Source organism: Falco cherrug, chromosome 6, assembly GCF_023634085.1.
Source record: "Falco cherrug isolate bFalChe1 chromosome 6, bFalChe1.pri, whole genome shotgun sequence".
Lineage (NCBI taxonomy): Eukaryota > Metazoa > Chordata > Aves > Falconiformes > Falconidae > Falco > Falco cherrug.
The window spans coordinates 41287027-41312874 of NC_073702.1; the positions used below are offsets into that span (position 1 = coordinate 41287027).

A 25848-nucleotide genomic window follows, 5' to 3' on the forward strand; every position below is an offset into this window, starting at 1 on the left:
AGCACAATTGTATTAAAAAAACGATCATGTTGTACTGTGGAGAGAAGGAGTAAATATCACATACTTACCTATGTAATTATTTTGACAATTTAGCATGATACTGTCATTAACAAACTAGGTGTCCAGATACAGATAAAAATACAGTAGGGTTGCTGTGAATGTGTCTACTAATCTGTGACTGGGGAGTAGTTATTAGTAGTTCATCATCAAAATGGAGGGATATATTGAACGAGTCTGCCCTACATCTGATATTAATCAATATTCTTATTAATGACCTGGAGGATGGAATAGACACAAAATTTATTAAAGCAGTAGACATCACCAAGCTAGGAGGGACTGCAGATAAACTGGAGGACAGCCTAAAAATTTAAAATGATCATGACAAGTCAGAAATACAGTCTGGAAAAAAACACCATGGTGCTCGGAAGAGGGCAACACAGAGTATTGCACTTGGCTGGCAGTATTCATCAACACAAATACAGAATGGGTTAAAACAAATGAAGCAGACAACATTTTGGAGGTTCATTTTAGATCATAGACTGAACAGGAACAAATTAATTTATGCTCATAATACTAAGTGAGGTACTATACAGGAACAGATAAACACAAAGATAACCTTCCAGATGTCTTTAAAAAAAAAGAAAAAAAGGACCCCATTGTACTCAGCATTAGAAAAACTGCAGCTGGAAAATGATAACTAGTTTAGGGAGCTGCATCTAACACTATTTAAAGAAAAATCTAAGAGAAATATTTTGAGCGCTAGAGTGTATTGCGTGTAAGAAAGGAATGACTATATTGGGGTTGACTAGCCCATAAAATAGAAAACCAATACAAAAGTCTGCTGCAAAAAGAAAGAAAGCAAATTGGTTTCCATACCTTTAGTGGAATGTAGAGGATGTACTTGTTAAATTTCATCCTGAAAATTAAGGCTAAAAATAAGGAGTAACTTCTCTAAAGATAAAGATACTGAAGTACTAGCACAGATGACCTGAGGAAGGAGGTTGTGAGTTCTCTGTAATTGCAGATGGGAGAGGCATTTCTTAGGACTCCAGTAACGAGAGACGTTCCTGTAGTTTCCGTGAAAGATTCAGTCCTGTAAGTGTTCTCACCAAATGCAAAGGGCAGTTAAGGTAGACCACTATTGCCAGGCAGTCGTGCATTAAATGAGTTTTGCTGTGTTGAAACAAGTTATGAGAGGAATTCACCAATGCATATGGAAATGGTTCATTTGGCTGCTAATTCAGCATATGAATAAAATGAAAGAATTCTTTTTTCTGTATTTCCAAGTCAGATTTATCGGAAGCTTGACATATTGGAGATGGCTTCTTAAAAAGTGAGCATATGATCATGTGCTGAAGAATGCTTTTGGACTGATGAGAAACTCGAGTTTGTAAGGTCAACTTTCTGGTGGCACCTTTTTAAGTTTACAGCAAATTAAAGTAAAATACTTGTCCACAAAATGACAGATCCTTGATGCTCCATCTTAAAGGATAAGAGACTCAAATTAAATGGCTTCTCAAGAGATGTACCAGCTGGTGGTGAAAATCTAGAAAACAATGTCCAGACCCAGATGAACCACTGATTGTCAAAAGAATCTGTTATGGGTCCCTTGCCCCACAAAAAGTACTTGTAATGTGGACCTGAAAATTGAGATTTCCATGACTTTACCTTCTCTGAAAAGAATAATGCAGATACAGCACGTTTGTTTTTCCCTCAGTCTTGCGCCACCCACCAATGTATGTAACTCCATAGAAGACTGATAGTTATAATTTATTTATTTCTGGCATTAATGCTCACATTCAGTATCAGAATCAGCATTTATAAAGGGACCTTCATTTTTTTAATCTTGTAACTTGCTGTGTCTGCACATTCTTGCTGAGTGCCAGTATTATAAAATATTAATGTAAAGCTTTATGAAATCTTATAGACCATGATTGAATGAGGAAAGACAAGGTTTTAAGGTTGGTTCTGCAGCAATTTTAGTGATTACTGGCACGGGGCCATAATTACATTTCTTGTTAATATTGCTATGTCAGAGCTTGTGCAAAAAGCAGATTTCTTTGTTCCTATTTGTTTCAGTTCCCTTCTGGAAAGGGATTCAAGGGGTTGTAATCTCTGGTAAGGTCCATGCTGAAATACACATTGACATTAACAAGTCAGTAAAGATTTTAATACTGGCCATGTATGTATGACTTTTAGCATTTGCATTCTTAATTCATTCTCCACTACTCCTGGTGATGCTACTCAGGACATACACCTAATGATGCAACTGCGCTTTGTGAGAATGAGATCAGCAAATCTGCATAAAGTGGTGAATGGATCGCTGAAAATCCCTATTGATACTTTCCTGCTAAAATCAGAACATTCCTCTTGTCATGTTGTGCCTCTCCAGCAGCCTTGCTATAGCCGACATTTCCAAAGTTATGAAATTTGGATAAAGCTCCAAATTTCTCATTATGGTATAAATGCATTTCTTGTGTTTCAAATTTGTGCATAGGGGTGTGTTTGAGGTACTTTTAATATTCATGAAAAAGGAAAAAAATGGAGAGTGCTAAGAAAAATGAATATAGAGCTAACATAGTCTATTTTTGCACAGAGTAAATATCAGGCTAATGCACAAGATTTATCCTCTAAAGTAAATCATCAATATGTCTCATTTTGGGCCTCTTCTATGACTGCTATTTTTTACTGCAGTATTCAGTCATGCTGATTTATGCCATACTATCCTGTGAATATTTTGCAGAATATTATCAATAATATAATTTTATCTTTGGGTCCAGATGGAATGAACTTAGAACACAAAGCAGGCAGAAAGCATGATTCCTGCCTCAAGTAGATTACTGCTTGAAATAAGCTTGCTATAAAATGTGAGACAGGGACACAAGACATCAGGGTCTGGAGAACAGGATCAGGAAAAGCATCAGCCCAATTAACAAAATATTTTGTTCTGTAAGGGCTCATGTACTCAATAAGATGGTTCTGTTTGTCTGGAAGGGTTTCATTAGAGTCACGGCAGGAATCATTCTGGAGAGTCAGGCAGAATTAGGACAGTGAGCAGTGGCATCACAGATCTACTCAGGATATGTGCTTCTACATGTGAACAGCAGCAGCAGTCTCATTACTCTCATTAGACTGCCCATATAACAAATCGGAGCAATGGGAGAGGACGGGTGATACTGAAAGAGGTAAAGCAGTCTGGTCTCACTTCCTGCACTTGAGACTGACACCAGAATAAGTGGCTGAAATCGTGTTTATTGTGAGCCTCTGTTAGCGATAGCATTCTTGCTTACTTAGGTTACATAGTATTTCCTTTGAAATGTGCTAAAGGTGCTGCCTTTTTGTTATATTGATTGACCTGCTGATCCCACATTGAACAACTGCCAAAAGTAAAATTCAATCATGTACAAGTGTGCTCCTCCTCATTTGTAATACCGTAGTGTAGATTTTCGTTGTGGATTATAGCTCACATTGGGTGTAATCCAGATGTGCTCTCAGTCCAGGTGTTAGGAACCTCAGGCAAAAGATGAGTGAACACAGATTCAAATGTCCAAATTTTTTTCATATTTAGTTTGGAATCACATCTCAACATGGTACCATATATTAAATAGTTGACCATAAGCCTTTTTTCTTTAGTCTAAATATTTTAATATCAGAACTGTGTTTTAGACTGTTTTGAGAATTGTGCTTTCAACCTTTTGAATTGCTCTTATTCGTATGAAAAATGTGTATGTGTGTGAATGGATGAATGTGTGTTAATTTTCCACAAAAACTGAACTCAGTTTAAATTCTGTGATGCTTTATGTTCTGCTGTGGTGATTAATATTCCCCAGGGAAGCATAATGAAAACACCTCAGATCAGTTTACTAAAATTAATATTGGCTACATCACTGATGAACTTTTATGTAGTTTATGTTTCTGAAAACTTTTAAGAGTGTTATAAAATTTCTTCTCACAGTAGTATATGTCTTCTTTGAAGACATCTATAAACTTTTTTAAGATTATTATTTTGTTATTATATAGTTCTCTGAAGTTGAGTTTTGGAAACTAGTTGCCCATTTATGTTAGGACACCTACGAATAAGTGTAACATGAAATTGATAGGCATTTTCCTTGGCAGAACACAAGGTCTGTTGTTTATCATGTGAAAAACATGTAAAAAAATGCAAGTCAGTTATATTTAAAAATATTACTCTAGAACATATTTACTGTGGTAACATTCTAGGTTTCAAATATACATAAAAAGTATATTGCTGATAAACATAGGAAGACCTAGGAGAATGGCAAGGAAGACAGTGAAAAATTTTTGATCTTAAAGTGACTGCTATTGATTCTGAAGTTCACCACTGCTAACGGGTCAAATCTCCACAGTCTTACCTCTTGATATTGGGAAAAATCTGTTAAGAACTTTTTTCTGGTCTCAGTTCAACTTCTGATATTAAGCTTGAGCCTCTGATCTTGGAGATGTCTAATCTAGATTAAAGCCATGTTATGAATCTTCCATCATTTTCTAAGAAGTAGCAATAGCCATTCTAAAATGTGGTTTACTCAAAACAGTGATCAGGATTGCATGTGAAATCAAATTCATTAGCCTTGCCCCAGGCTTACACAATTCTCTGCCTATCATCTTCTGTTCCATCGTTTCACAGAACAGAATGTGTTTCATTTAATTTTCCTTGAAAATTTACTTGGCCTAATATCTTGGCAGCAGTTTACAAACTTTGCTAAATTATACCGCTGCCAGCAAGAATAAAGCAATGGTTCCCAGTCTTCCATGAATAAAAATTAGATTTGATAAATTAAATATTTGTTTTCTTGCTGTGTTATCAGTCAAATTGATCTTTTAAACTTCATCCAAGGAAATTTTTATGCAATTTGAACTCACTAAACCTTGCAGCTGGACAAACTTAGACTAAAAGTAATATGCAAATTATGGAGAGCTGGGGTAATTAATCTCATACATCACTTGCCAAATATTACAGTTGATGCTTATCAGTTGTAAACTTAGACTCAAGATAGGATGCATTTCGTAGGATTACCATGTACTTCACCTATAGCCATTGATCAAGAAGCAGGAGCTACTGAAAGGTGTTACGAACTACACCAGGCAAGATATGATAAGATACTGTCTTCAGGCCTTAAAATTAGTCAACCTATTTTTTTTAATTACCACTTGTAGGTCAAATATAAACCTTCTATGACAGTTTGTAACTAATTTTCATTATACATTAAATGTTTCTTTTTGTTGTTTGTTTTCTTTCCTGACAGGTGCAGCTGGTTACAACAGTTTTTATGTTTTTTGCAAAAAAAATTGCCAAGCTGTGAAACCTGGGAAACTGAGGGTCCGCTGCAGTATATGTAAACAAGGAACACTGACGTTGGCAAGGGTAAGCTTGTTTTCATAGAATCATACAATGGCTTGGATTGGAAGGGACCTTAAAGATCATCTAGTTTCAATCCCCCTGACATGGGCAGGGACACCTTCCACAAGACCGTGTTGCTCAAAGCCCCATCCAGCCTGGCCTGGAACACTTCCAGGGATGGGGCATCCACAGCTTCTCTGGGCAGCCTGTTCCAGTGCCTCACCACCCTCACAGTAAAGAATTTCTTACTAATATCTCATCTAAATCTACCCTTTTTCAGCTTAAAAACATTACCCCTTGTCCTGTCGCTACAGGCCCTACTAAATAGTCTGTCCCCATCTTTCTTGTAAGCCCCCTTTAAATATTGGAAGGCTGCTGTAAGGTCTTCAATTCTCCAGGCTGAGAATTGAACCAACTCTCTCAGCCTGTCTTCATGGCCCTCCTCTGGACTTGCTCCAACAAGTCCATGTGCTTCTTATGTTAGGGGGTCCAGAGCTGAACACAGTACTGGTACTGCAGGTGGGGTCACAGGAGAGCTGAGTAGAGGGGAAGAATCTCTTCCCTCGCCCTGCTGGCCATGCTACCTTTTTCATGCAGCCCAGGATTTGTTTGGCTTTCTGGGCTGCAAGCACACATTATCTGGCCATGTTGAGCTTTTCGTCCACCAGCACCCCCAAGTCCTTCTCTTCGGGGCTGCTCTCCATCCATTCTCCACCCAGCCTCTACTGACACTGTGGGTTGCCCTGATCCAGCTGCAGGACCTTGTACTTGCCGTTGTTGAACTTCATGAGGTTCGCACAGGCCCACCTCTCATGCCTGTCAAGGTCCCTCTGGATGGCATGTATTCTCTCCAGTATGTTGACCACACCACTCAGCTCTGTGTCATTGGCAGACTTGCTGAGGGTGCACTCAATCCCATTGTCCATGTTGCCAACAAAGATGTTGAACAGCACAGGTCCCGGTATGGACCCCAAAGTAACACCCCTTGTCACTGGTCTCCACTGGGATGTTGAGCCACTGACCACAACTCTTTGAGTGTTACCATCCAGCCAATTCCTTATACACCAAGTGGTCCACTCATTAAATCCATGTCTCTCCAGTTTAGAGACAAGCGTGTCATGAGGAACAGTGTGAAATGCTTTGCACATCTCCAGGTAGATGATGTCAGTTGCTCTTCCCTCATCTGTCAAAGCTGTAATGCTGGTAGAAGGCCACCAAATTTCTCACACATGATTTGCCTTTAGTGATGCCATGTTGGCTGTCACCAATCATACCCTTATTTTCCATGTGCCTTACTATAGTTTACAGAAGGATCAGCTCCATGATCTTGCTGGACACACAGGTGAGACTGACTGGCCTGTAGCTTCCCAAGTCTTCCTTATTTCCCTTTATAAAAATGGGGGTTATGTTACCTATTTTCCAGTCTGTGTGAACTTCACTGGACTGCTATAACTTCTCAAAAATGATGGATAGTGGCTTATCCACTTCATCCACCTGTTCCCTCAGGACCTGTGGATGCATCTCATCAGCTCCCATGAATTTATACACTTTCAGGTTCCTTAGATGGTCTTGAACATGATTTTCTCCTCTAATGGGAGGTTTTTCATTCTCCCAGTCCCTGCCTTTGCCTTCTGTGGCTTGGACGTTGTGGCTGGAGCACTTGTCAGATGAAGACTGAGGCACAAAAGTCACTGAGTACCTCAGCCTTCTCCATTTCCTGGATAGCCAGGTCTCCCATTTCCTTCTGGAGAGGGTTCACATTTTCTCTAGTCCTTTTATCACTGACGTGCCTATAGAAGCTTTTTTTTTTTTTTTTTTTTTTTTTTGGCCTTGATGTCCCTGGGCAGATTTAATTCTACCAGGGCTTTAGCTTTCCTAACCTGGTCCCTGGCTGCCTGGACAATTTCTCTGTGTTCTTCCCAGGCTACCTGTCCTTGCTTCCACCCTCTGTAGGCTTCCTTCTTGTTTGAGTTTGTTCAGGAGCTCCTTGTTCAGCCATGCAGGCTTCCTGTCATTTTTGCCTGATTTCCTCTTTGTTGGGATGCATCGCTCCTGAGTTTGGAGGAGATGGTCCTTGAATATTAACCACCTTTCCTAGGTGCCTTTTCCCTCCAGGTCTCTATCCCATGGTACTCTATGAAGCAGATCCCTGAAGAGGCCAAACTCAGCTCTCCTTTTTGTATGTCCATTTGTTTCAAGGTTTTGGAGTATACGGAAGTGTTATATCTAGTTTTCTCTATTTCTATACATGTGTCTCTCTCTATATATATGTATTTCTACTTATTTTTTTTCTTGCTGTTTGTAACTGAGAAGAGTAATTCGAGGGTTTATGAAAATTTCACTTGCTTTTCTCCATTATTTGCAGCATATACAAGGAACACATTGCAGACTAGAGCTCTAATGCCGTAAAGACATTGTTAGCTTTATATTGTAAGGACTAATGATTAACCTGGTAGTATGCACAATGTAGACAACTACATGGGTGCTAAAGAGTTGAAATTAGAGATGCTTATGCAAAGCTTGGAGCGTTTTTTTAGGCCACAAAAGGACCTGAATTCACGTCTTGATTGTGACCATTATGGAATGAGACAAGGAGGGATTAAGTGGCTGTGCAGTTGAGAAAATTAATTCTCCAGCCTAGCTGCCATGTGTAAAGTCAAGGAAAAGTTACTGGGCTCAGACAAAAAATCAGTAGATCTGTCAAGCTTGATTTGCATCCTAAAATGGGGAAGCGTTGTCTGACTTGAATTTGCAGTAATACAGATTTTGGAGGTTTTCTTTTGTCTAAGTGCTGCTGAACTTCACTGTTGTGCTACTGGGCAATGAGAGTCCTTCCTCTGTCATAAATCACGGTGTTTGTCAGCCAGGTTTGTTATGCAAGAGGCTTAGGTTTTGCAGGAGACTGAGCCTTACCATGCTATATATTGGGGAAGGGGGGCTTTCATATTTGGCACATGTTTAAGTGTTTAAATTTGCCTTTTGCTGTGGTTTAAAGTGATTAATTTCAGCTTCATCTTCTTGATGTAGCAGTGTTTCAATGTCTTTACACATAACAGTGCAGTGAGAGCCTTTAAAAACCCAGCTCGTGTTTTCTCATTGGAAAGAACAAACCATAGCAATGTTTATACACATCTAATTCAAAAAGACAGAACAACAAACCCCCTCAAGCTCTGTGTGCTATTCCTGAATTACCTGACTATCTCTGATTTATTTCAGAGGCTTGAAACTGTTGCATTTTGTGGTGTTCCGAATAAACACATGTAAGGGGATTTGTTTTCTCGCAAAAGTTGCATTTAAATATTGTTGATTAGTATAGGCTTGATTCACATACAAATCAATATTAAGAGAAGGTGCCATTATTGTACTCTTCCAATGGTATAATATTCAGAATGGATAAAAGCAAAGACATTGTATTCAGCTTGGATACAAGCAGTCAGTGCTGCTGAAAGACATTGCTGTTATCACCAGATGAGTTTGAACCTTCTGTATTGCATTGAAAGCACACAACATGTGTCCTTTGCTAGACTCAGGGGCTTCCTTCAGCGTGGCCACTTTTGGAAATGATGGCTCACATCTGGGCTGTTCAGTTTGGAATTGTTACGTTCCTTGTATTAAGCAGACCTAAATAAATTTCCAAACTTTTCACTTTTTACAGTATCTGCTAAATAGTGTTCTTCATTTTGGAGGTGTCAAAATAAAAATAAAAATATCTCTTTATTGTCTCTCAATATTTTCTCATAACTCCATGATAAAAAAAAACTATTATAAAAATTTCCAGCATGGTGTATTTCTAAATACACTTTTTGTATCTGATTGTCTGGAAAGTACGTGGAGCTACATTCTTTTGTCAAATACAGGGTGAATAACACAATAACTATACACAAACTGACAATTTCTATTGAATGAGCAAGTGCAGCTGCTTCTTTTTTTTTTTATTGGGATATTACAGTAGATATGAAAACAAAATAGCTGGAAACATATCGTGGAAACATTCACAGTTTTCAAGACTGATTAGAAAAATCCCAGCTTTCAGATGATCTGAGAATGTACTTCAGCATAAAAGTACAAAAGAGAACAGGGAAATATCTTTTAAAGACTATGAAATGATTATTTTTGTCTCTATTAGTTTTTAAGTAATGCTTGTCTATGAAAATAATTTGCAGTTAAGTTTCTTGTTACTTTCTTCCCAAAACAAAGAGAATCTGTTATTATTCCTTTCCTTTCGAATTTGACTGGAGCATGGTAGTTAAGAACAGTGAGTGTGCTGTTCCAGCAGTTTGGGCTGGCAAGTCCTGAGGACTTTCAAAGTGCCGTATTTGCAATATGGGCACACTCATTGCCTTGAATGTGCTAAGCAACAAACAGTTTGTTTTATAAATACATACCATCTACCTCAGTCCTGTGGTTATGAAGATTAAGCCCAGTTTTGATATGTGTCTGGCCCTTGTGACCCCTTTTCTTCTCACTTTCTAGTCCGTCTTGGAAAGCTTGAAATATGTACTAAGCCCTATTTATTTTTCAGTACTGTGTAGAGACCTCTCCACATTAATGCAGGCAAAACTGCAGTCCTCCCAGCAAGTGCATTGTATCTGCTCTGCTTTCTTCAATGCATTGCAGTCTACAGTAGGCAAGTTATGTCAGGCTGAAAACGTTGCTGTCAGTTGCTTGACCTTTATGCACATAAAAAAACAATAATCATGGAAGTTAATATATTACCCCAAACCTTTTCTTTCCCCTCCAATCCCAGTGGACTATGCCAATGATTGCTGATAGACATGTTCTTTACTGGTATTGCAATTATTTTCCTTTTGTAGAGCAATTAGTCAAAATAAAGTTGACATAACCAAACTATAAAAAAGGTTGTCTGTACCACTGTGCTACAGATTTGTCAGCAAAGCCATTTTTTTCAAGATCTTTTTCTTTTTCCCAGTTCTCTGTAAAGTGTGCCTGACATTTACATGGTAACACAGCAAGTTTCTTGAGAAGCTCTCTTGTACCATAAGCAGCAAAGCATCATGTAAGCCAGCATTTGTTACACTAATTCTTTTATTGAGATGAAAGTGTATACCTGTGAAAAACCCACACAAAGCTTTGGGCAGCCTTAGCTTACTCTACATGCTAATCCTTCTCCTGCCTAAGCCACAAATGACCAACCTAATTAAACTGAGCTTTCTTTTTTCACGGTGTGTTGACTGACATTTTAAAATATTACTTATTCATTTAAACAGTCTTATTCTAAAACCTTATTAAACTGTCATGCCTATTTGCATAGCATTATTTTAGTATATGAAGCTCAGAATAAATTTATGATACTATATTTCTATGAAATTGAAGAGTTCAGTTTTTTATTTTTACCAAAGTCATCCATCTAAATATTAAATTTGTAATTTTTCAGTTGACACTTAAGTTGGTGTTTTATGAACATTTCATGACCTAATGTTTTATGGGAGATATATACCAGGTTGATTTAATTATAAGAAAACATCAGTCACTGCAAAAGTAACACCTCTCCATAGTTTCTGTAATTAATCAAGCACAAAAATATGTCTGGAAAGATTGGAGTGTGGGAGTCTTATGCAGACCACCTGCAAGCCTGCCAGCAACTTTCTTCAAATGGCTTGAAAATTTTAGTCAGTTTCACACTGGTGTATGTTTTTGTTGCTTTTAAGCTTTTAATAATGTTTATTTCAGATACATACAATGTTGCCATTAGTTTCAGTAGCCATGATTCAGATAATTAGGGTATCCCTCTTTCCAGGAAAAAAAACCCACAACACAACCAAAACCAACCCCCCCAAACAAACATCATCATCCCCCCCCCCCCCCCCCCCCCAAGTTAAAGCCGTCACATTTACAGTGATGTTTTTGGACCCATAGTAGTGTTAACTCTGTTGTGAAAAGGAAAATGTATATCTGTAAATGGAAGGCCTGAATCTGCAAACGGGTATACACCAAGCTATACTTACTATATCACATTTTTTCAATGTACCTGACTCTGTGACATATGGCTGGTGTAGAGGACAGTAACATTTGATTTAGTATCTTATGTGCTTGTCATAATACAAAATTCAAGCACAGAATCTGGATTGAAGTGTGGTAAATAGACTTTAGGTCTCCATACTCAGCCACAGGTTCTGTGGTGAGGCCATTTCTACTGAGGGGACTCATGACTCATTACTGTTCGGTAGTTTTTCACATTGTGTCATTGGTAGTACTGGTTGAGTTTTTGATATGTCCTCTAGTACAAGCACCAAAGGAGTTTTGCATAGCTTCTATAGTTTTCAAGTGTTCCTTGTAGCTCACATCATTACTCAGATCTTTTCAGACATAGGGAGTTATATCTGGATCTGATTTAAATCCCTGCAGCTGAGACTTGGTTTCTGGCATTGACAAAACATCTGGATTTCATTCAGCAGCTGGTGCATACAGTCCTGTTGCTGTCCCTGCCCTCCGCGCTCCAGAGTTCACGGGTTTTGTTAAACTATCTCTGCCGCAAAACTGCTCTTTCCTCATTTGTTCTATTAGGGATATTGCTTTCATCTATTGGTTTTCACCTTAAAACAAGCAAAGAAATGGACATTTGCTGCATTTTGTTTCTCGGGCACCATGAGAAGCTTATTTAGGTAGCTTGTCAGTTAGAGTAGGCTGTGTGGTATGTCATAGTTCTGCAAGGGAAAAGCGCTAGAGTCTTTTGAGTGCCTTTCAGTGACTGACAAATAACAGGTCATAGATAGTTTAAGTGATCTCCCTAATAGATGATAGTTTAGTATTTTGAATTTGATACTTTCATATTTCCTAGGAAGAAAAAGATCTGTAATGCAGTCATTTTCTTTGAGTTCTTACTTCCTAACTCCATTTCAATCAGATTATTTAAGTAGGGTGTTTTCTTTCTAATGAATGTAAACTCAGCAGAGATTTTCCGTAATATAAAATAAAAAGGCAGTTTACTTTTGATCTTTTTTTAATACATCATTGTGAAATTCCATTCCACAATGTACGACCTGTCACCACTGCTCATTTCAGATCACATATTTTTTTCCTGGAATTAATTACTTGTATCCTGTCTTGGTGACAAAGAAAGGACAGAGTACCACTCACTGCACTGGAGCAAGGCTGACTGAAAGAGAAAGGGACAAGTAGTACCTCTGCAATTATGTCACCCTTACTGCTGCTGAGTCAGCTTCTCCCCACTGCTGGTTACTACTGCTGGGGTAATAGTGCAAGGAGGTTACAAAAAATCAATTTGTCCTTTGAGTCTAAACTACAAAATAAACACCCAGTGGAGTGCTATGTGATAAAGTGTGATCTCACTCACAAGCTGTGGAGATATTAAAAATGTGATTGAATTCTTGGGGCTGGATGACATAAGTATTTGTCTCTCCAAAATTACATTTTTGCTGTGAAGTTAAAAACTTTTTGATAGATCTTGGCTAACACATGACAAACAGTTTGTGTTAAAATACTTCTATTGCGTACTGTGCGTAAGAAAGTTACCATTGTAATGTGTGCTGTTTGGTCAAACTAACAAATGTGAAGCAACCATTTATTGTTGGGTCCCTGCTAATGAATGTATTAGTACAAAAATAGCTTAATTTCCCTGCATTTGGTGGACAAAAGTAGTACTTACAGGAAATTACATGTATTCAATATATGTGCATCTTTCTACATAAATAATGAAAAACATCTCAGTTCTGACATCTAAATTGCCACCACTGGGCACTGATGTTAATGCTGTTTTGAGAAGACCAGCGCAGAGAAAAAGCTCTCAGAACTCTTTTTCCACAGTTTCCACAGATTCAGGAAATCCTTCTGCATTAGTTATATTAAGTCAGCATACTTAATCATAAACATAATCTTTTTTCTAATGAACCAGTGTTTTTTGAGAGTGTGGGAATGTCTTAAGATGGAGATACGTTGTTCTGTTGTGTGGCCCAAGCCCAGCTGTGCCAGGATTCCACAGAGAAATCAGGCATGTTCTGATCTTCTCCCTACCTGCTACACAGGGAAATGTAGTCTTGTGCATTCACTTCTCTCATGACCCGATCTGATGTTGACAGGCCTGCTGAACATGAACTGCTAAGAGTGCAGGACTGTATTGGTATAGTAAGTCCCATCTCCTAGTGGTGTTTGTAGTTCATGCCCAATTCAGTGCTAAAGTAGATATACAAAACCTCTGTCTGTCATAGCTACTGGACAGCTTGAGCAGTTTCAAATAAAAATTCTACTTCAGAAAGAGATGTTTTTCCATTCATAACAAAGGAGTCTATCACTGATTGGCCTGACCAAGGAGGCCAATATTTTTAGTATTTTTTACATTAGTTCCACAGGTGCCATTTGTTTCCTCCACTCTTCCTTATTGTTCTCCTGTTGCTTGCAGTGGACTTGGTGTGGAGCATCAGTATTAGATAAATGTAGTGCTGAGCAGACCCAGAATCCAGGATAACTGGTGGAACTTGCCTAAGAACTCTGCAGGCTTGATTCTGTCATTGCTAAGCCAGTGCCTTCATTGCTTTTAGTAATATGAATATCAGAAGAAAAAAAAAATATGGAAACCCTACATTTCTGCTTTTAAAAGTCTGTTTTCTTTGATGATACGTTAGATTCTGCCAAATCCAGCTGCACCCTGGGGAGACTGCTCCAACAAATGTTCCTGGGGCCTGTTTAGAAAACTCGGGCACTTATTGTAGGAGTAAGAAAGCTCAACAGTGGGTGACTGCAAAATTATTTTATAACCATTTTATTCTTTCTTCTCCACTGTGAGGGTTGACCCTGGCTGGATGCCAGGTGCCCACCGAAGCTGCTCTATCACTGCCCTCCTCAGCTGGACAAGGGAGAAAAAATACCACAAAAAGCTTGTGTTTCAAGATAAGGAGAGGGAGACATCACTCACCGGTTACCACCACAGAAAAAACATACTTGTCTTGGGGAAATTAGTTTGCTTTGTTCCCATTCAAAGCAGAGTAGAATAATGAAAAATAAACCCCAGACTTAAAAATCATCTTTCCTCCTGCCCCTCCCTTCTTCCTGAGCTTAACTTCACTCCTGATTTCGTACCTCCTCCCCAGCAGTGCAGGGACACTGGCATGGGGCTGGGGTCAGTCCCTCACACGCTGTCCCTGCCGCTCCTGCCCTGGCCTGGGGGCTGCAGGGCTGCTGCTCTCACACAGCCCCACTCCTCTCCACAGCAGCAATTGCTGTTGCTCATAATTTTTTTTCCCCTTCCTAAATCTTTTATCCCAGAGGTGCTACCACCGTGGCTGATGGGCTCGGCCTGGGCCAGCAGTGGGTCCATCCTGGAGCCGGCTGGCATGGGCTCCATCGGACATGGGGGCAGCTTCTGGCGGCTTCTCACAGAAGCCACCACTGTAGTTCCCCTCCCCACCCAAAACCTTGCCACACAAACCCCATACATACGCTTCTTTCCTTGGCTCTGACTCTCACTTCACACTGAACACCTTAAGCGACAGCCTCACTCTTGCTCCTGCCTTACAGAGCAGCACTACGGTTGCGGCTGGCCTCCAAAGTGCTAAGCTCCATCTGAAGAGAACAGCTGGGAGGATTCGGAAGACTTGATATAGGTTTAATTGGGCTTTTGGCTTCCTCTTTCATTGCTTTTTCCAATATCCCTTTAAGACAAATTTTACTACATTGGACATCAATTGTTTAATTTATATATATACAGTAAGTGAAAAAAAATGCATGCTGGGTTTCTGAAGAAAACTATTCCATCCATTCCAAAAGACAGGAACAGCAATCCTTTGATGCAAAATAAAATTTGCAAAGGAAACAGTTTTGTGTCTTTGTTGAAAAAATAGCATAGGTTTTTCTTTCATTTTAATGGGATAAGAAAATATATTTTAACTCTTAATTCTGTTAGAAGCTGTGAGATATCTATGCATGATTTATAATATTTATTGCAGTATGTGTTTTCAGTGAGATTACACATTATAAAGTGTCTTAAAACTTGAAAAAAATTATCAGTTTTTGGAAAGAGGGAAAATGACTTCAGTGTTATGTAGCACTTAAGTCATGCTGTGAAATAAAACTGCCCTTTAATGTGGAGCTTAAAGTGAGTTTCTCTGGCCTGGGTGACAAGAGTCATAAATGAAAAGGAAAATAGTTACCAAAATTTACTTTCAGATAAGACTTTTACGTGAGTTTCTGAATCTAATGTCCAATGAATCCTTTTTGCCAGAGAAGATAGGCATAGTCCTAGGAATATAGATGGTGTTCAGTGTATCTTTTTGTTGCAGTTGCTATGGTATCACAGAAGTACAGACTCAGAGACTGGTTGAATTTTGAAGGGACCTCTGGAGGTCATCTGGTCCAGCCCCCCTGCTCAAGCAGGGCTACTTGCAGCCAGTTGCCCAGGACCGTCTCCTTTTGAATATATCTGAGGATGAAGACTCCACAGCCTCTATGTACAACCTGTGCCAGCACTTAGTCACCCTCACAGTAAAAAGGTTTCTCCTTATGTTCAGACAGCACCTCCTGTGTTTGAGTTTGTACCCATTGCCTCTGGTCCCATCACTGGACACCTCTGAAGAGAGCTTGGCTCTCTCTTCCTTAAAACCTCCCTTCAGATATTTATACATGGTAGAGAGATCACCCCTAAATGTATATTTCAATATATCCCTGAAAGCCTGGGACTGGTAGAAAATACCATGCTCAGAGTAACACTTGTTGTGTCCAGAATATTAGTTGCATTTGAATTGCTTTTTTGTAGCATTTCACATACTCTGAATTCTAATCAAGGATCCTTTGATAAATAGATTCTGTATTTCATAACTCCTACTTCTTCTGAAATCCATAGAAATTTGCAGCACTTACCATTGGGTGGCGTGGGATCATGTATACATGTAGATCAGATTTTGGAATTCATCTATTCCATTATTTTATAGGTTTTGTGCTATTTCTATTCATGTTTTTAATATCTTTTTGATTAGGTCTGTACTTTTGGGGGGGAAAAAGGGGGAGGGGGGAGTAGTACCAATAGATGTGACAAGTAAGCCTTATTCTGCTTTTGTTTGGCTTGTTTTTGGGGGCAGAAATGTGACTGTCTCTCTGCCCGCATATACACATACAATTTGACCTCAAAAGGGTGTTATGTTTGCCAGGGAAATGAGAAGTTCACATATCTTTAGGTTACATCTTTTGGCATATTGGTTATTTGGCAGCTCTACCATCCTTTCCTTAACAATATGCAATGATAGCCTTCTCTCCATGCAGCAACTCCTCCTCTCACAAAGAAAGGCCCTCTATAGAGTTTTTAGCCTTTTATGTTAGAAGGAGCTACAAGGAATGTTTGTCAGATTTTTAAACATTAGAGCTATCATCTTTTCTGTTGACATCTTAAGCTGAATGTGTAGATAAATCCTTCTTGGACTGCCCTTCCATATCTATCTTTATCTATCCATACCCATACCCATACCTATCCCTATCGATCTGTCTATCTGTCTGCCTGTCTGCCTGTCTACCTGTCTGCCTGTCTGTCTGTCTGCCTATCTATCTATCTATCTATCTATCTATCTATCTATCTATCTATCTATCTATCTATCTATCTATCTATCTATCTATCTATCCATCCATCCATCCATCCTTTGGGTCCTTTTTTCTACTCAATAAGACCATAATGTGCTGTGGATGTGTTACTGGAATGTATTACAGTACAAACAAATCTTGGACTGTGACAGCGTTGTTTGGTTTTGGTTTTTTTTTTTCTTTAATATGGCAGCTGCCACTGAGATTCAGATGTCCCAGTCCATAACTCCCCTAATTTGCTTTCTTTTTTAATGTACAGCCAAACTTCTGCCTTCCCAGTATTATCCCTCAGGTAGCCTGTGGGTACAGAGAGATCATGCTCACACTGCATTATTTTTCATAATGATGAATATTAAACAATTCTAGAGATGAGTGATCGTTACCTAATTTTTAAGGTACTGGAATATCCAATGCACTCGCTGGATCAGGAGGGAAAAATAACTATTTACTTAAGGTATTGCAGTAGGAGAGGTAGCAAATGCCAAACTATTTTCTTAAAATATGTACCTTCATCTCCATTAAGAAACTGATGTAGTTTCAAAATTATTGCTATTAATTATAGTATTTTATTATTAATTATTGGTAATTAATGTGATTAATTTGATTAATTAAAAACAGATTAAAGTAACAATTTACCTCTAAAAGAACTATAAACAGGTGTCTCTTCTAGCTAGCTGTGGCAGAAACTCCTCCAAATCTGTACAATTTTGCCTCATGTCTGAGGTTGTGGGGGTGGTTTTTTTCGTTTTGGATGGAATTGGTTAACAAAAAGGGTTTAGGGTACTTAAACATGAACGTAAATAAAAAGTCAGGCTTCTGTAATGAAAAAGTAATCTAATTTTAAACTATACTGATCAGACTTGTTTGGATAGGGTTGTGATCTAAGGTTATTAAGGTCAAACTTGTTAAAATTCTCCTGAGAGCTTCATTTGTATAAAACATCTGTAACATTATGGAACCACAACCATGGTAGTTACATTGATGCAACTTCCTTGGTATGCAATGTTCTAATGAAGGATTTCTCTCATTTCTCAGGGGTATTGACTAGTTAATAAACCACTGATAAATTCTTAGTATTCATTTATGGTTTTATGCTGTAAGCAGCTGGACAAAACAAGGCATTCTTGGTTCCCTGTAGTAATTGCTATATGTTTAAAGCTTCCTGCCTGTGTGGAAAGAAGGCCATTTGAGTTCACTGGCATATACTGAACACAGAAGGGGTTTATGTTTGTTTCGGGTTTTTTTTTTTTTTTTCATAGATAGCAAGTGTCTCTGTGTTAAGTACTTCACTATATTAGGAGTGGGTTATTTTTTTCATGTTTTTAACTATACAAATATATATTTTACATTGAACCCTGTAGAATTTCTTTGGAGAACCTATGCTTTGGCAAAAGCTATGAACATGGGGTTTTATTATTATGTAAGACAATGGTTTAACTGTTAAAAGCAGAAATAAAATTGTGGAGGCTCTGTAATAAGCATGAAACATACCTTAGAACTGACTTGCAGAGAAATATTCTAGCAGTCTAATGGTGAAAAAACCTCAATTTAACTGAAATAGCCTGCTTTTTTTCAAGACAATGCACATAGACTTTTCATACAAGGGAAAATACTTTGTCTGGGAAGAAGGAAATTTTTAACTTTTTTGTAAGCAAAACAATATACTTCCTAGACCAGGTACGGCTACCTCACAACACTATAAATTGAAACAGTTGTGAATGACAACAGTCTGTCCTGGTATAAGCAATTTTTTTTTAACTACATGTACAACAACAGCCATCATAGTATTGCTGTATTGTTTGAATGATGTTGAAATGGCATGGTTAAAATGGCACGAATTTTGGACATAGACACACAGAATGAGATTTTTCAAGCAAGAAGAGGTTGAATATATTGGACTTGATAACATATCTGATAGCGTTAGATTTTTAAAAAGAAAATTTTCCATGGAGAGATTTTCATTAAAATATAATTTCAGGCTACATCTCCTGAGACAATCAGAAAACAAACAGTAGTGACAGACTGCAGTCTCTCTTTTAACATCAAAACCTATTCAGCCAAAATCACTGAGTACCTGAATGTAAGGCTTACCTTCTATCTATATACTGGCATTTAAACTTACTGTTTCGGGATGAAGATGAAGACACTAGCTGCAACTATAAAGACATTTCCTCGCCCATCTTGAAATTACTGGCACTGATGGTAAGTTTAAGGGTTTTAGACCTTTACAATGACAGGCTTGCTCAAGCTTTAACCACTACCCTCTGTTCAGATCGTGCCTTGCTATTTTCACCGATACTTACAAGTATGTTTTCCTGAACTGTGGCTCCTAAACTGTGACATCTGTACCACTAACCTGATACAAGCATGAACTGTTCTTGTTGCTGCATCTACTCATTGTGGTAATTGAGCAAACTAAGTTTGGGAGCCCTTGCCAAGGGCAGTCTGTCTTTCTGGCTAAGATAGGTGTGCACACTGTCATAAAAAATGAGCGAAAAGAGCATCGGTGTTATTTTTACTTGGATTTTATCTGCCTGTGTTCATCAGGCATTTATGATCTGATGGTGGAAGCATTTTGCAGCTCTTTTGAATTTGTCTGTACATTCCCAAGTTCTAGATTTTATTGCTTTGTTTATTTTGAATTCAGGCTGTATTCATGAGAATCAGTATGTTCTGCCTGTCCATATTTCCATAAGCACCACTCCTGCTGCCATAAAAGTCAGCTCAGCTTGGTAAAAGTTACCTGTTCCAGAGTGAGGCACTGCATTTTAGCCAGTGCCTCAGGTTCCTTTAAAAAGCACCAAGAGCTGTTTTTGCTGGCTTTCTTACGTCTAGCTCTGCACATAGCCTACCAGCTGAAAACACTGCTGTCTCATCCCTACCCAGGTGTGTTACCAAGAGTAATGTCCATAGCTTTGAAAAATATACTAAACAAGAGTAGTGTTATTTGTCTGTTACCAATATAGATGCCATAGATGGTAGGGCATTTTCTCAGAGTATCAAGTATTTCCCTGAAGTATCTCGATCCTCTCTTGGGCTGCAGTTTGGCTGTCCGCTCACACACTGCCACCTGTGCAGCTAAGAGGATGTAAAATTTTGACCCATCCTCATCTGAACAGCACATTTGTTCTGGTTGTTAATATTCTTTCTGTATATTTTGACTTGCTTGATTTAAAAAATTTAGTTTCAGATGGAAGAAATTAATTCCCCTGAAGTTAGGTTTTTCATTTCAGTTGGTTCTAATTGATTTCTTTCTTTGGAACTAACAAAACTCAGAGAAACAGACAAGAATGTGGTTAACCCAGGTTTTGCCTGACATTTTATATATGGTGCTTAAGAGTGGGAGAATAATTTTGTTTGAATATTCAGTCTGTTCTGGATCTGTAGATACATCTGCTTTAGCTCAAATCCAAAACTTCCAAGCTTGTAAATGTGGTTAGGAGTAATTTCATAATTTTTTTTAAGAAATAATCACCAAACTATCTGTTTTCCTGCAATAGTCTTGAGCCTCATGGAGCTTTCTGTCAACGGCAAGTCACCAGTTTAAGCCTCTGCCTGAAGCATGACATACTTTTGTTGAGAAGTACAATGGAGTTACAATAGTGTGGTTAGGTGCCATCAGAAGGAACAGTTTATGCATCTCCTGCCTTAAAGGATATAAATTAGTTCAGTCAATTGTAAGGTCACAAGTCAAGGGCTGTTTTTATTCTGGACTAATAGGACAGGCTGCTTAATTGTTCCACGGTTTTGTACAATATTAAAACCCCTTAGACCAAAACCAAAGAAAAGCCAAAATACCGACTCATATAAGCAACTGTTTCCACTGTGCAATAGTTACATTTTATCTTCTAGAATTTCACTTTTTTACTTGCATTTAAAGCAATGTATTTATTGTGTCATACAGGAGTCTTTTGGTATAAGGCAGTGCTAGAAAATCCCATCAGTTCTTGATGGTGATGTACAGGATTGTTTATTAAGGGTGGATGTTAAAAATACCCTAATGTTGCCTCGCTGTCAGGCTTTTGGAACAGTGTCAAGAGATTTCTTTTTAATTTTTCTCTTAATTTGCCTGTGGGTCTTGACCTCATGATAATCAGTCCTTAAAATGCATTTATAATTATTCATTTGATGTCATAGTATGTCAGACCAGGTTTCACCCTATCTCTGCAGCTAACCAATTTAAGAGGAATGCAAGATGAGGCTGTTCAGGTTCTAGGCTGTGATCAGAAATGGGTCCTGCTATCCCCTTCTGCCACAGTGCTGCATTTTTGCTACTGTGAAAAACTGTTTCCTGAAATTCAGGCCCAGTGATGAGCACTAAGATTGCTGACTTTGGCATTTTGGCCAAACAGTAATTTAAAGAGGAAATTCAAATTCATAGGCTTTATTTACTTCAACTAGAATGAAACAGCTATATTAAGTTTCTTTTAACTTTGTGAATTTTGTAGTTTTATTTAAAGTATTTGTACTCTGCTGGAAAACTTTACCTTCAGTTTGACACTTTAAGTTTCTCTTCTGCTTTTACTTCTTTCTAGCATATCTCAATTTGTAAATTCCATTAAAGAAAATTGACATTTTGTAGGGTTTTTATTTAAAATATAACTGATATATATAAACTTTATGTTTGTGCAGTGAGGAGACTCTTCCTGCATACTTCATGAAGACCACATAGTTACAATTCATTTTCCCCTGTGTTCTCTGATAAAATGAATTTGGAGGCCTGAGTGTTTCTGTCTGTCTGAGGTGAGAAAGGGAAGGAGGAGGTGGGAGAGTAAAAAATAAATTGTTTGCTATTTGCCGGTACCGATATTCGTCTTGTGATGGTTGGCAAAGTTTCTGCATGAACCGTAACACGTCACAAGAAAACGAAGGTAAAATTAGGTATGGGTCCTGTTGTGTTCTGATAAGATCGTGACTATTCTTTCCCAATGTGAAATTTGTTGAATGCCAGTTTGTCCATAACTATAATAAAACCAGCTAATGCATAAATGAATTCTGGCAATTTTAAATAAAATTTGAAAACCTGATATGACAGGAAAGAATGCTAAGAGGTAACCAAGTGTGTAAACACTAAATGAAGGATTATCCTTATTTGTGAAAAATCCATTCCAGCGAGAAATTGAATCGGGGGCTTCTTTCAAAAAAGAAGGGCTGCTGTAGCTAGTGAGCCAAATCAGCAGCTGATTTTGTTCCCTTTACAGTAATAAGGTTATGTGAGACCCACAAACAATATAAAAATGAGAATAAATGTAACTGATTACTCTCTGCTCTCTCCTCTTTGAAGATTATCCTCCAAATAATAAAGTGCTGATTATGCCAAACATTTAAAACTGGATATGGTCAAGCATATTAGGAGTGATGCACTTCATTTGTTAGAGCATATTGCATGAACAATCTTACCTCTTGCCTGGTGTTTTTACTTTGCAGCAAGGATTTTCTGTACGAAGCACGTATGAATGGTATATGCATAAAATGACTAACATATAAAAGAGTACATCCTTTATTTGTTACTCGTTTAACTGAAGAATGAAAGTTTTGCCTGATCAGTGAAAACAGATGGCCCAGAACCTGGTCTTTGTCAGTATTTTAACTGGCGTAGAGGTTAATGATAAAGAAAAGTTCACAAACCTCCATGCAACTGATACTGACTTTTAAAGGGTCTTAGCAATGTGCAATGAGCAATTTCAGAAACTAGACCTATAAATAATTGGACTGCAACAGTCTTGGCACTAGTTCACTGTAAATAGTTGAATCTCACTTAGAAAAACTATTTGTATTGAATTTACCTGTCTGTATGTACTTCAATTATACAAAAATGTTCTCCAGTTATACAGTATGCATAAATCTAAATGCTGCTGGTAGAAGCTAAGCCAGTAGTTTAACTTCTGGGACAGTCTCTTTTTAATAAGTAGACCCTAAGCTTCATGTAGCGTCAGGAGTTTAAACTGTCTTTGTACAAAATGCTCCCTCAAATGCTGTGTCTTATGCAAAGAAGACAAGTGTTGCAGCAACTGGTATAGGACACCAAAAGAAAAAAAAAAACAAACCAACCCCAAAAACTAAACACCAAAACCCAGGAGAAAGAGAAGGAGAAAACCATATGGATATGCTCCTCCTTTTCAAATGCAGATTGTTGAGGCTGGAAGTCTACCACTTAGTCACTGTGTTCTCTGTTTGACCATATGGTTGCCAAATCTAGTGAAATGATACAAAACCCCTAGTTCTTCTCCTGAAAACAAAATATAGTAGAATAAAGTGGAAAAAGGAAATAATTTATTTTATTAATTCTTGCTGTTATGCAATTTTATTATGTTTTATTTTCAATTGCTTTGATACTTTATGGATTCTATATCTCTCTCTTGGTATTTGACTCAGTTACTGTCTTTGTCCTTGAAATATATTTGGTATAGTTCTGGTACTCTTACAGCTGTACTCCATATACATCTAAGACTTAGCAGAGAGCAACACACGTTTTAACAAGGTATCTCACATTTGTGCAAAAATTGGAAGCACACAGTATGAGAAAGAAGGTTGTTTTTTTTTTATTTGTTAACAACATTATGCCAACTCAGCCATGCTGCTAAAATTTTGATGAATTTAATGGTAATCAATCTCCATACGAAACAAAAAAAGGACATGACCATCTGTAGCAATTCCTTGGCTATCTTCCTGCTCTTACTTTTCAAACAAGACTCAAGAGGAAGGATAATGTAGACACAGATGAGGAATTTTTGAGAGAGGTTTGTGGTGTGTGTGGAGTTTAGTGTGCATGTAAAATCCCTTTCAAATGGGGATCATGAGGAAAAGATCTCTCATTCTGTCACCATCATGTTTACATCAGAATAAAATTTCAGCTTGGGAGTATTTGGGAGAGAGTCATGTCAGGATGGTCTTTTTTTGACAAATATTGACAGATAAGCAAATCAGATTTTAAAAAGCATTTGGCTTCAACATGATCTTTTACAGTTACAGTCTAGATTTAGTATAGTGTGAAATCATGTAAACTACAAGATCCATGCAGTGCAACTTCTATCTGCAGGGAGTCCAACTGGCTACAGCTCTCCTCAGGCACCAATCTCATAGTGTGATGCTGGGGAATGCTGATACAGAGAGAATTACAATCTGTTTATAGGCATGTGGTATAATGAACAAGCACGTTGTTCCCTTTTTATTTTAACAGATTATTTTACTTCTATTCATGGTTTGAAAATCACATGGTTACTGTACACAGGCTTCTTTTATGTATACATAAATATGCAGTATTCCTTCATGGTTAATTAACTACATACTATAAAAATATTAGAGTAATGCATTCGTTCTAGTCTTTAGTAACTGAGTAAAGGCGTATATATAGAAAGTTCATGAAAGACAGAGGGCCTTATTCTCTATCACTTACACCTATCTTACATTTCAGTAAAACTTCTAGATCTGTAATAATTGACTTGAGTGGTTATACCTCATCCTCACACATAAAAGCGGAAGGAAAATTAACCCTTCATGAAAGATTAATCTTCAAAACTTTTACACTCCTCTTCATCACCTTGGGAAATTGTTTTGGGTGAAGGAACACTTTCCTGGTTTTGTATTCTGGTAGAAACTTTTCACCATGGTTTTGTATCTTTGTAACAGGGTTTAGAAAATAATAGTATTTGCTGCAACAGTTATGCAGCGCTGTAACAAACCCACAAACTACAAGTTACTACTTCTGTGACTGCTGTAGCAGAAAATCTTGTGTGGAACAGCTAAAGAGCAGACACTATTGGTTAAATAGTTTAATAGTTTAATTGGTTAATAGGTTTGCCACACAGGTCTTTCAGTTCATATGCCAGTAAGAAGGATGGAGTTGAAAATTTCTCTTGTGGAAAAGTAAATCTGGGATTAACTGTACCAAGAGATTTACAAAAATGGTGATTTAGCTTCTGAGATTTAGATTCCTGCCACCACCTGTCTGCATTCGGACTTGGGAATGCATTTTAATTTTCTAGCCTATTTTTTTCCCGTGAGATGGTCCTCATGGATTATAGAGTGGAGCGCAACTTTGTCCCATGTTAGTGGTGGTAGCTGAGCTTCCTAACCTCTGTGACACCTGCCAGCATTTTCTTCAACCTTGGTGCTGAAGGGTCAGCTGTAAAACACTTTCTAAAGATGCTGTAAATCCCACTGTAAAGTATATCTGTTAAGGGTATTGTAATTATCATCTGTCTTCTCCCCCTGCCCCAGCACCAAGCATATCACTTTCAGAATGTATGGTTTCCCTCAACAGATAAGATACCGTAACACCAAAGTTACTTCTGTTCCTTCTGTATTAACAGTTCTGCTCTTCAGCTCATCAGGGACTTGTATTACCTCTGTTCGTGATTTAGGGATTGAAGGAGAGAGTCTATTAATTTACCAAGAAGACTCTTCTTTTTCTTTCTATGTGAGATAACAGTGAAATTCTTGATAAGTAATTTACCTAGTCATTACATTTGCACAGTATTTTTCTTTCTAATGGAAGAGAGAATGTTTTATACTCTGAGTGCCTATGTGTGGATATAACAAGCACGAGTGCAGAAAGTCTTAGAAATTCAAATATTGAAACCTAGTGTGGGATAAGGGGGAGAAATCTTAACCTGACCCCATATACTTCTTCACTGCAGATGGCAGTGTAGAGTAGATGTACCAGAGTGGGCTTTAAACTTGCTAACTTGGACCCCAGAAGCAGAAGATCAGAAGCCCAGTAATGTCCAGCTGATGCCACTTCTCTGTTATGTTTGTAGCCTCTGTGGAGCTCCAGCTTTCTCTGTCGAAACTTCTACCAGTACCTAATATAGCCCTTTTAAAGATCTGGCATTCCTACATCTATAGGTCTACTCATAGGAATAAAGCATATTTTTTATGAAAAAGAGTAGGATCTCCACCTTCCCGTTACACAAGATGAGCAGGCAGTTTGTTCCTGTTTAAAGTCT

General features: G+C 38.0%; 1 protein-coding gene across 1 annotated transcript in view; it reads left to right on the forward strand.

The window, feature by feature from the left end:
- PRKN (parkin RBR E3 ubiquitin protein ligase) overlaps positions 1 to 25848 on the forward strand; it is a 767421-nt gene that overhangs the window by 281029 nt on the left and 460544 nt on the right. The window contains exon 4 of the mRNA XM_055714146.1: positions 5265 to 5383. Within this exon, the coding sequence (XP_055570121.1) occupies positions 5265 to 5383 (119 nt within the window). The remainder of the gene's footprint in view (positions 1 to 5264; positions 5384 to 25848) is intronic.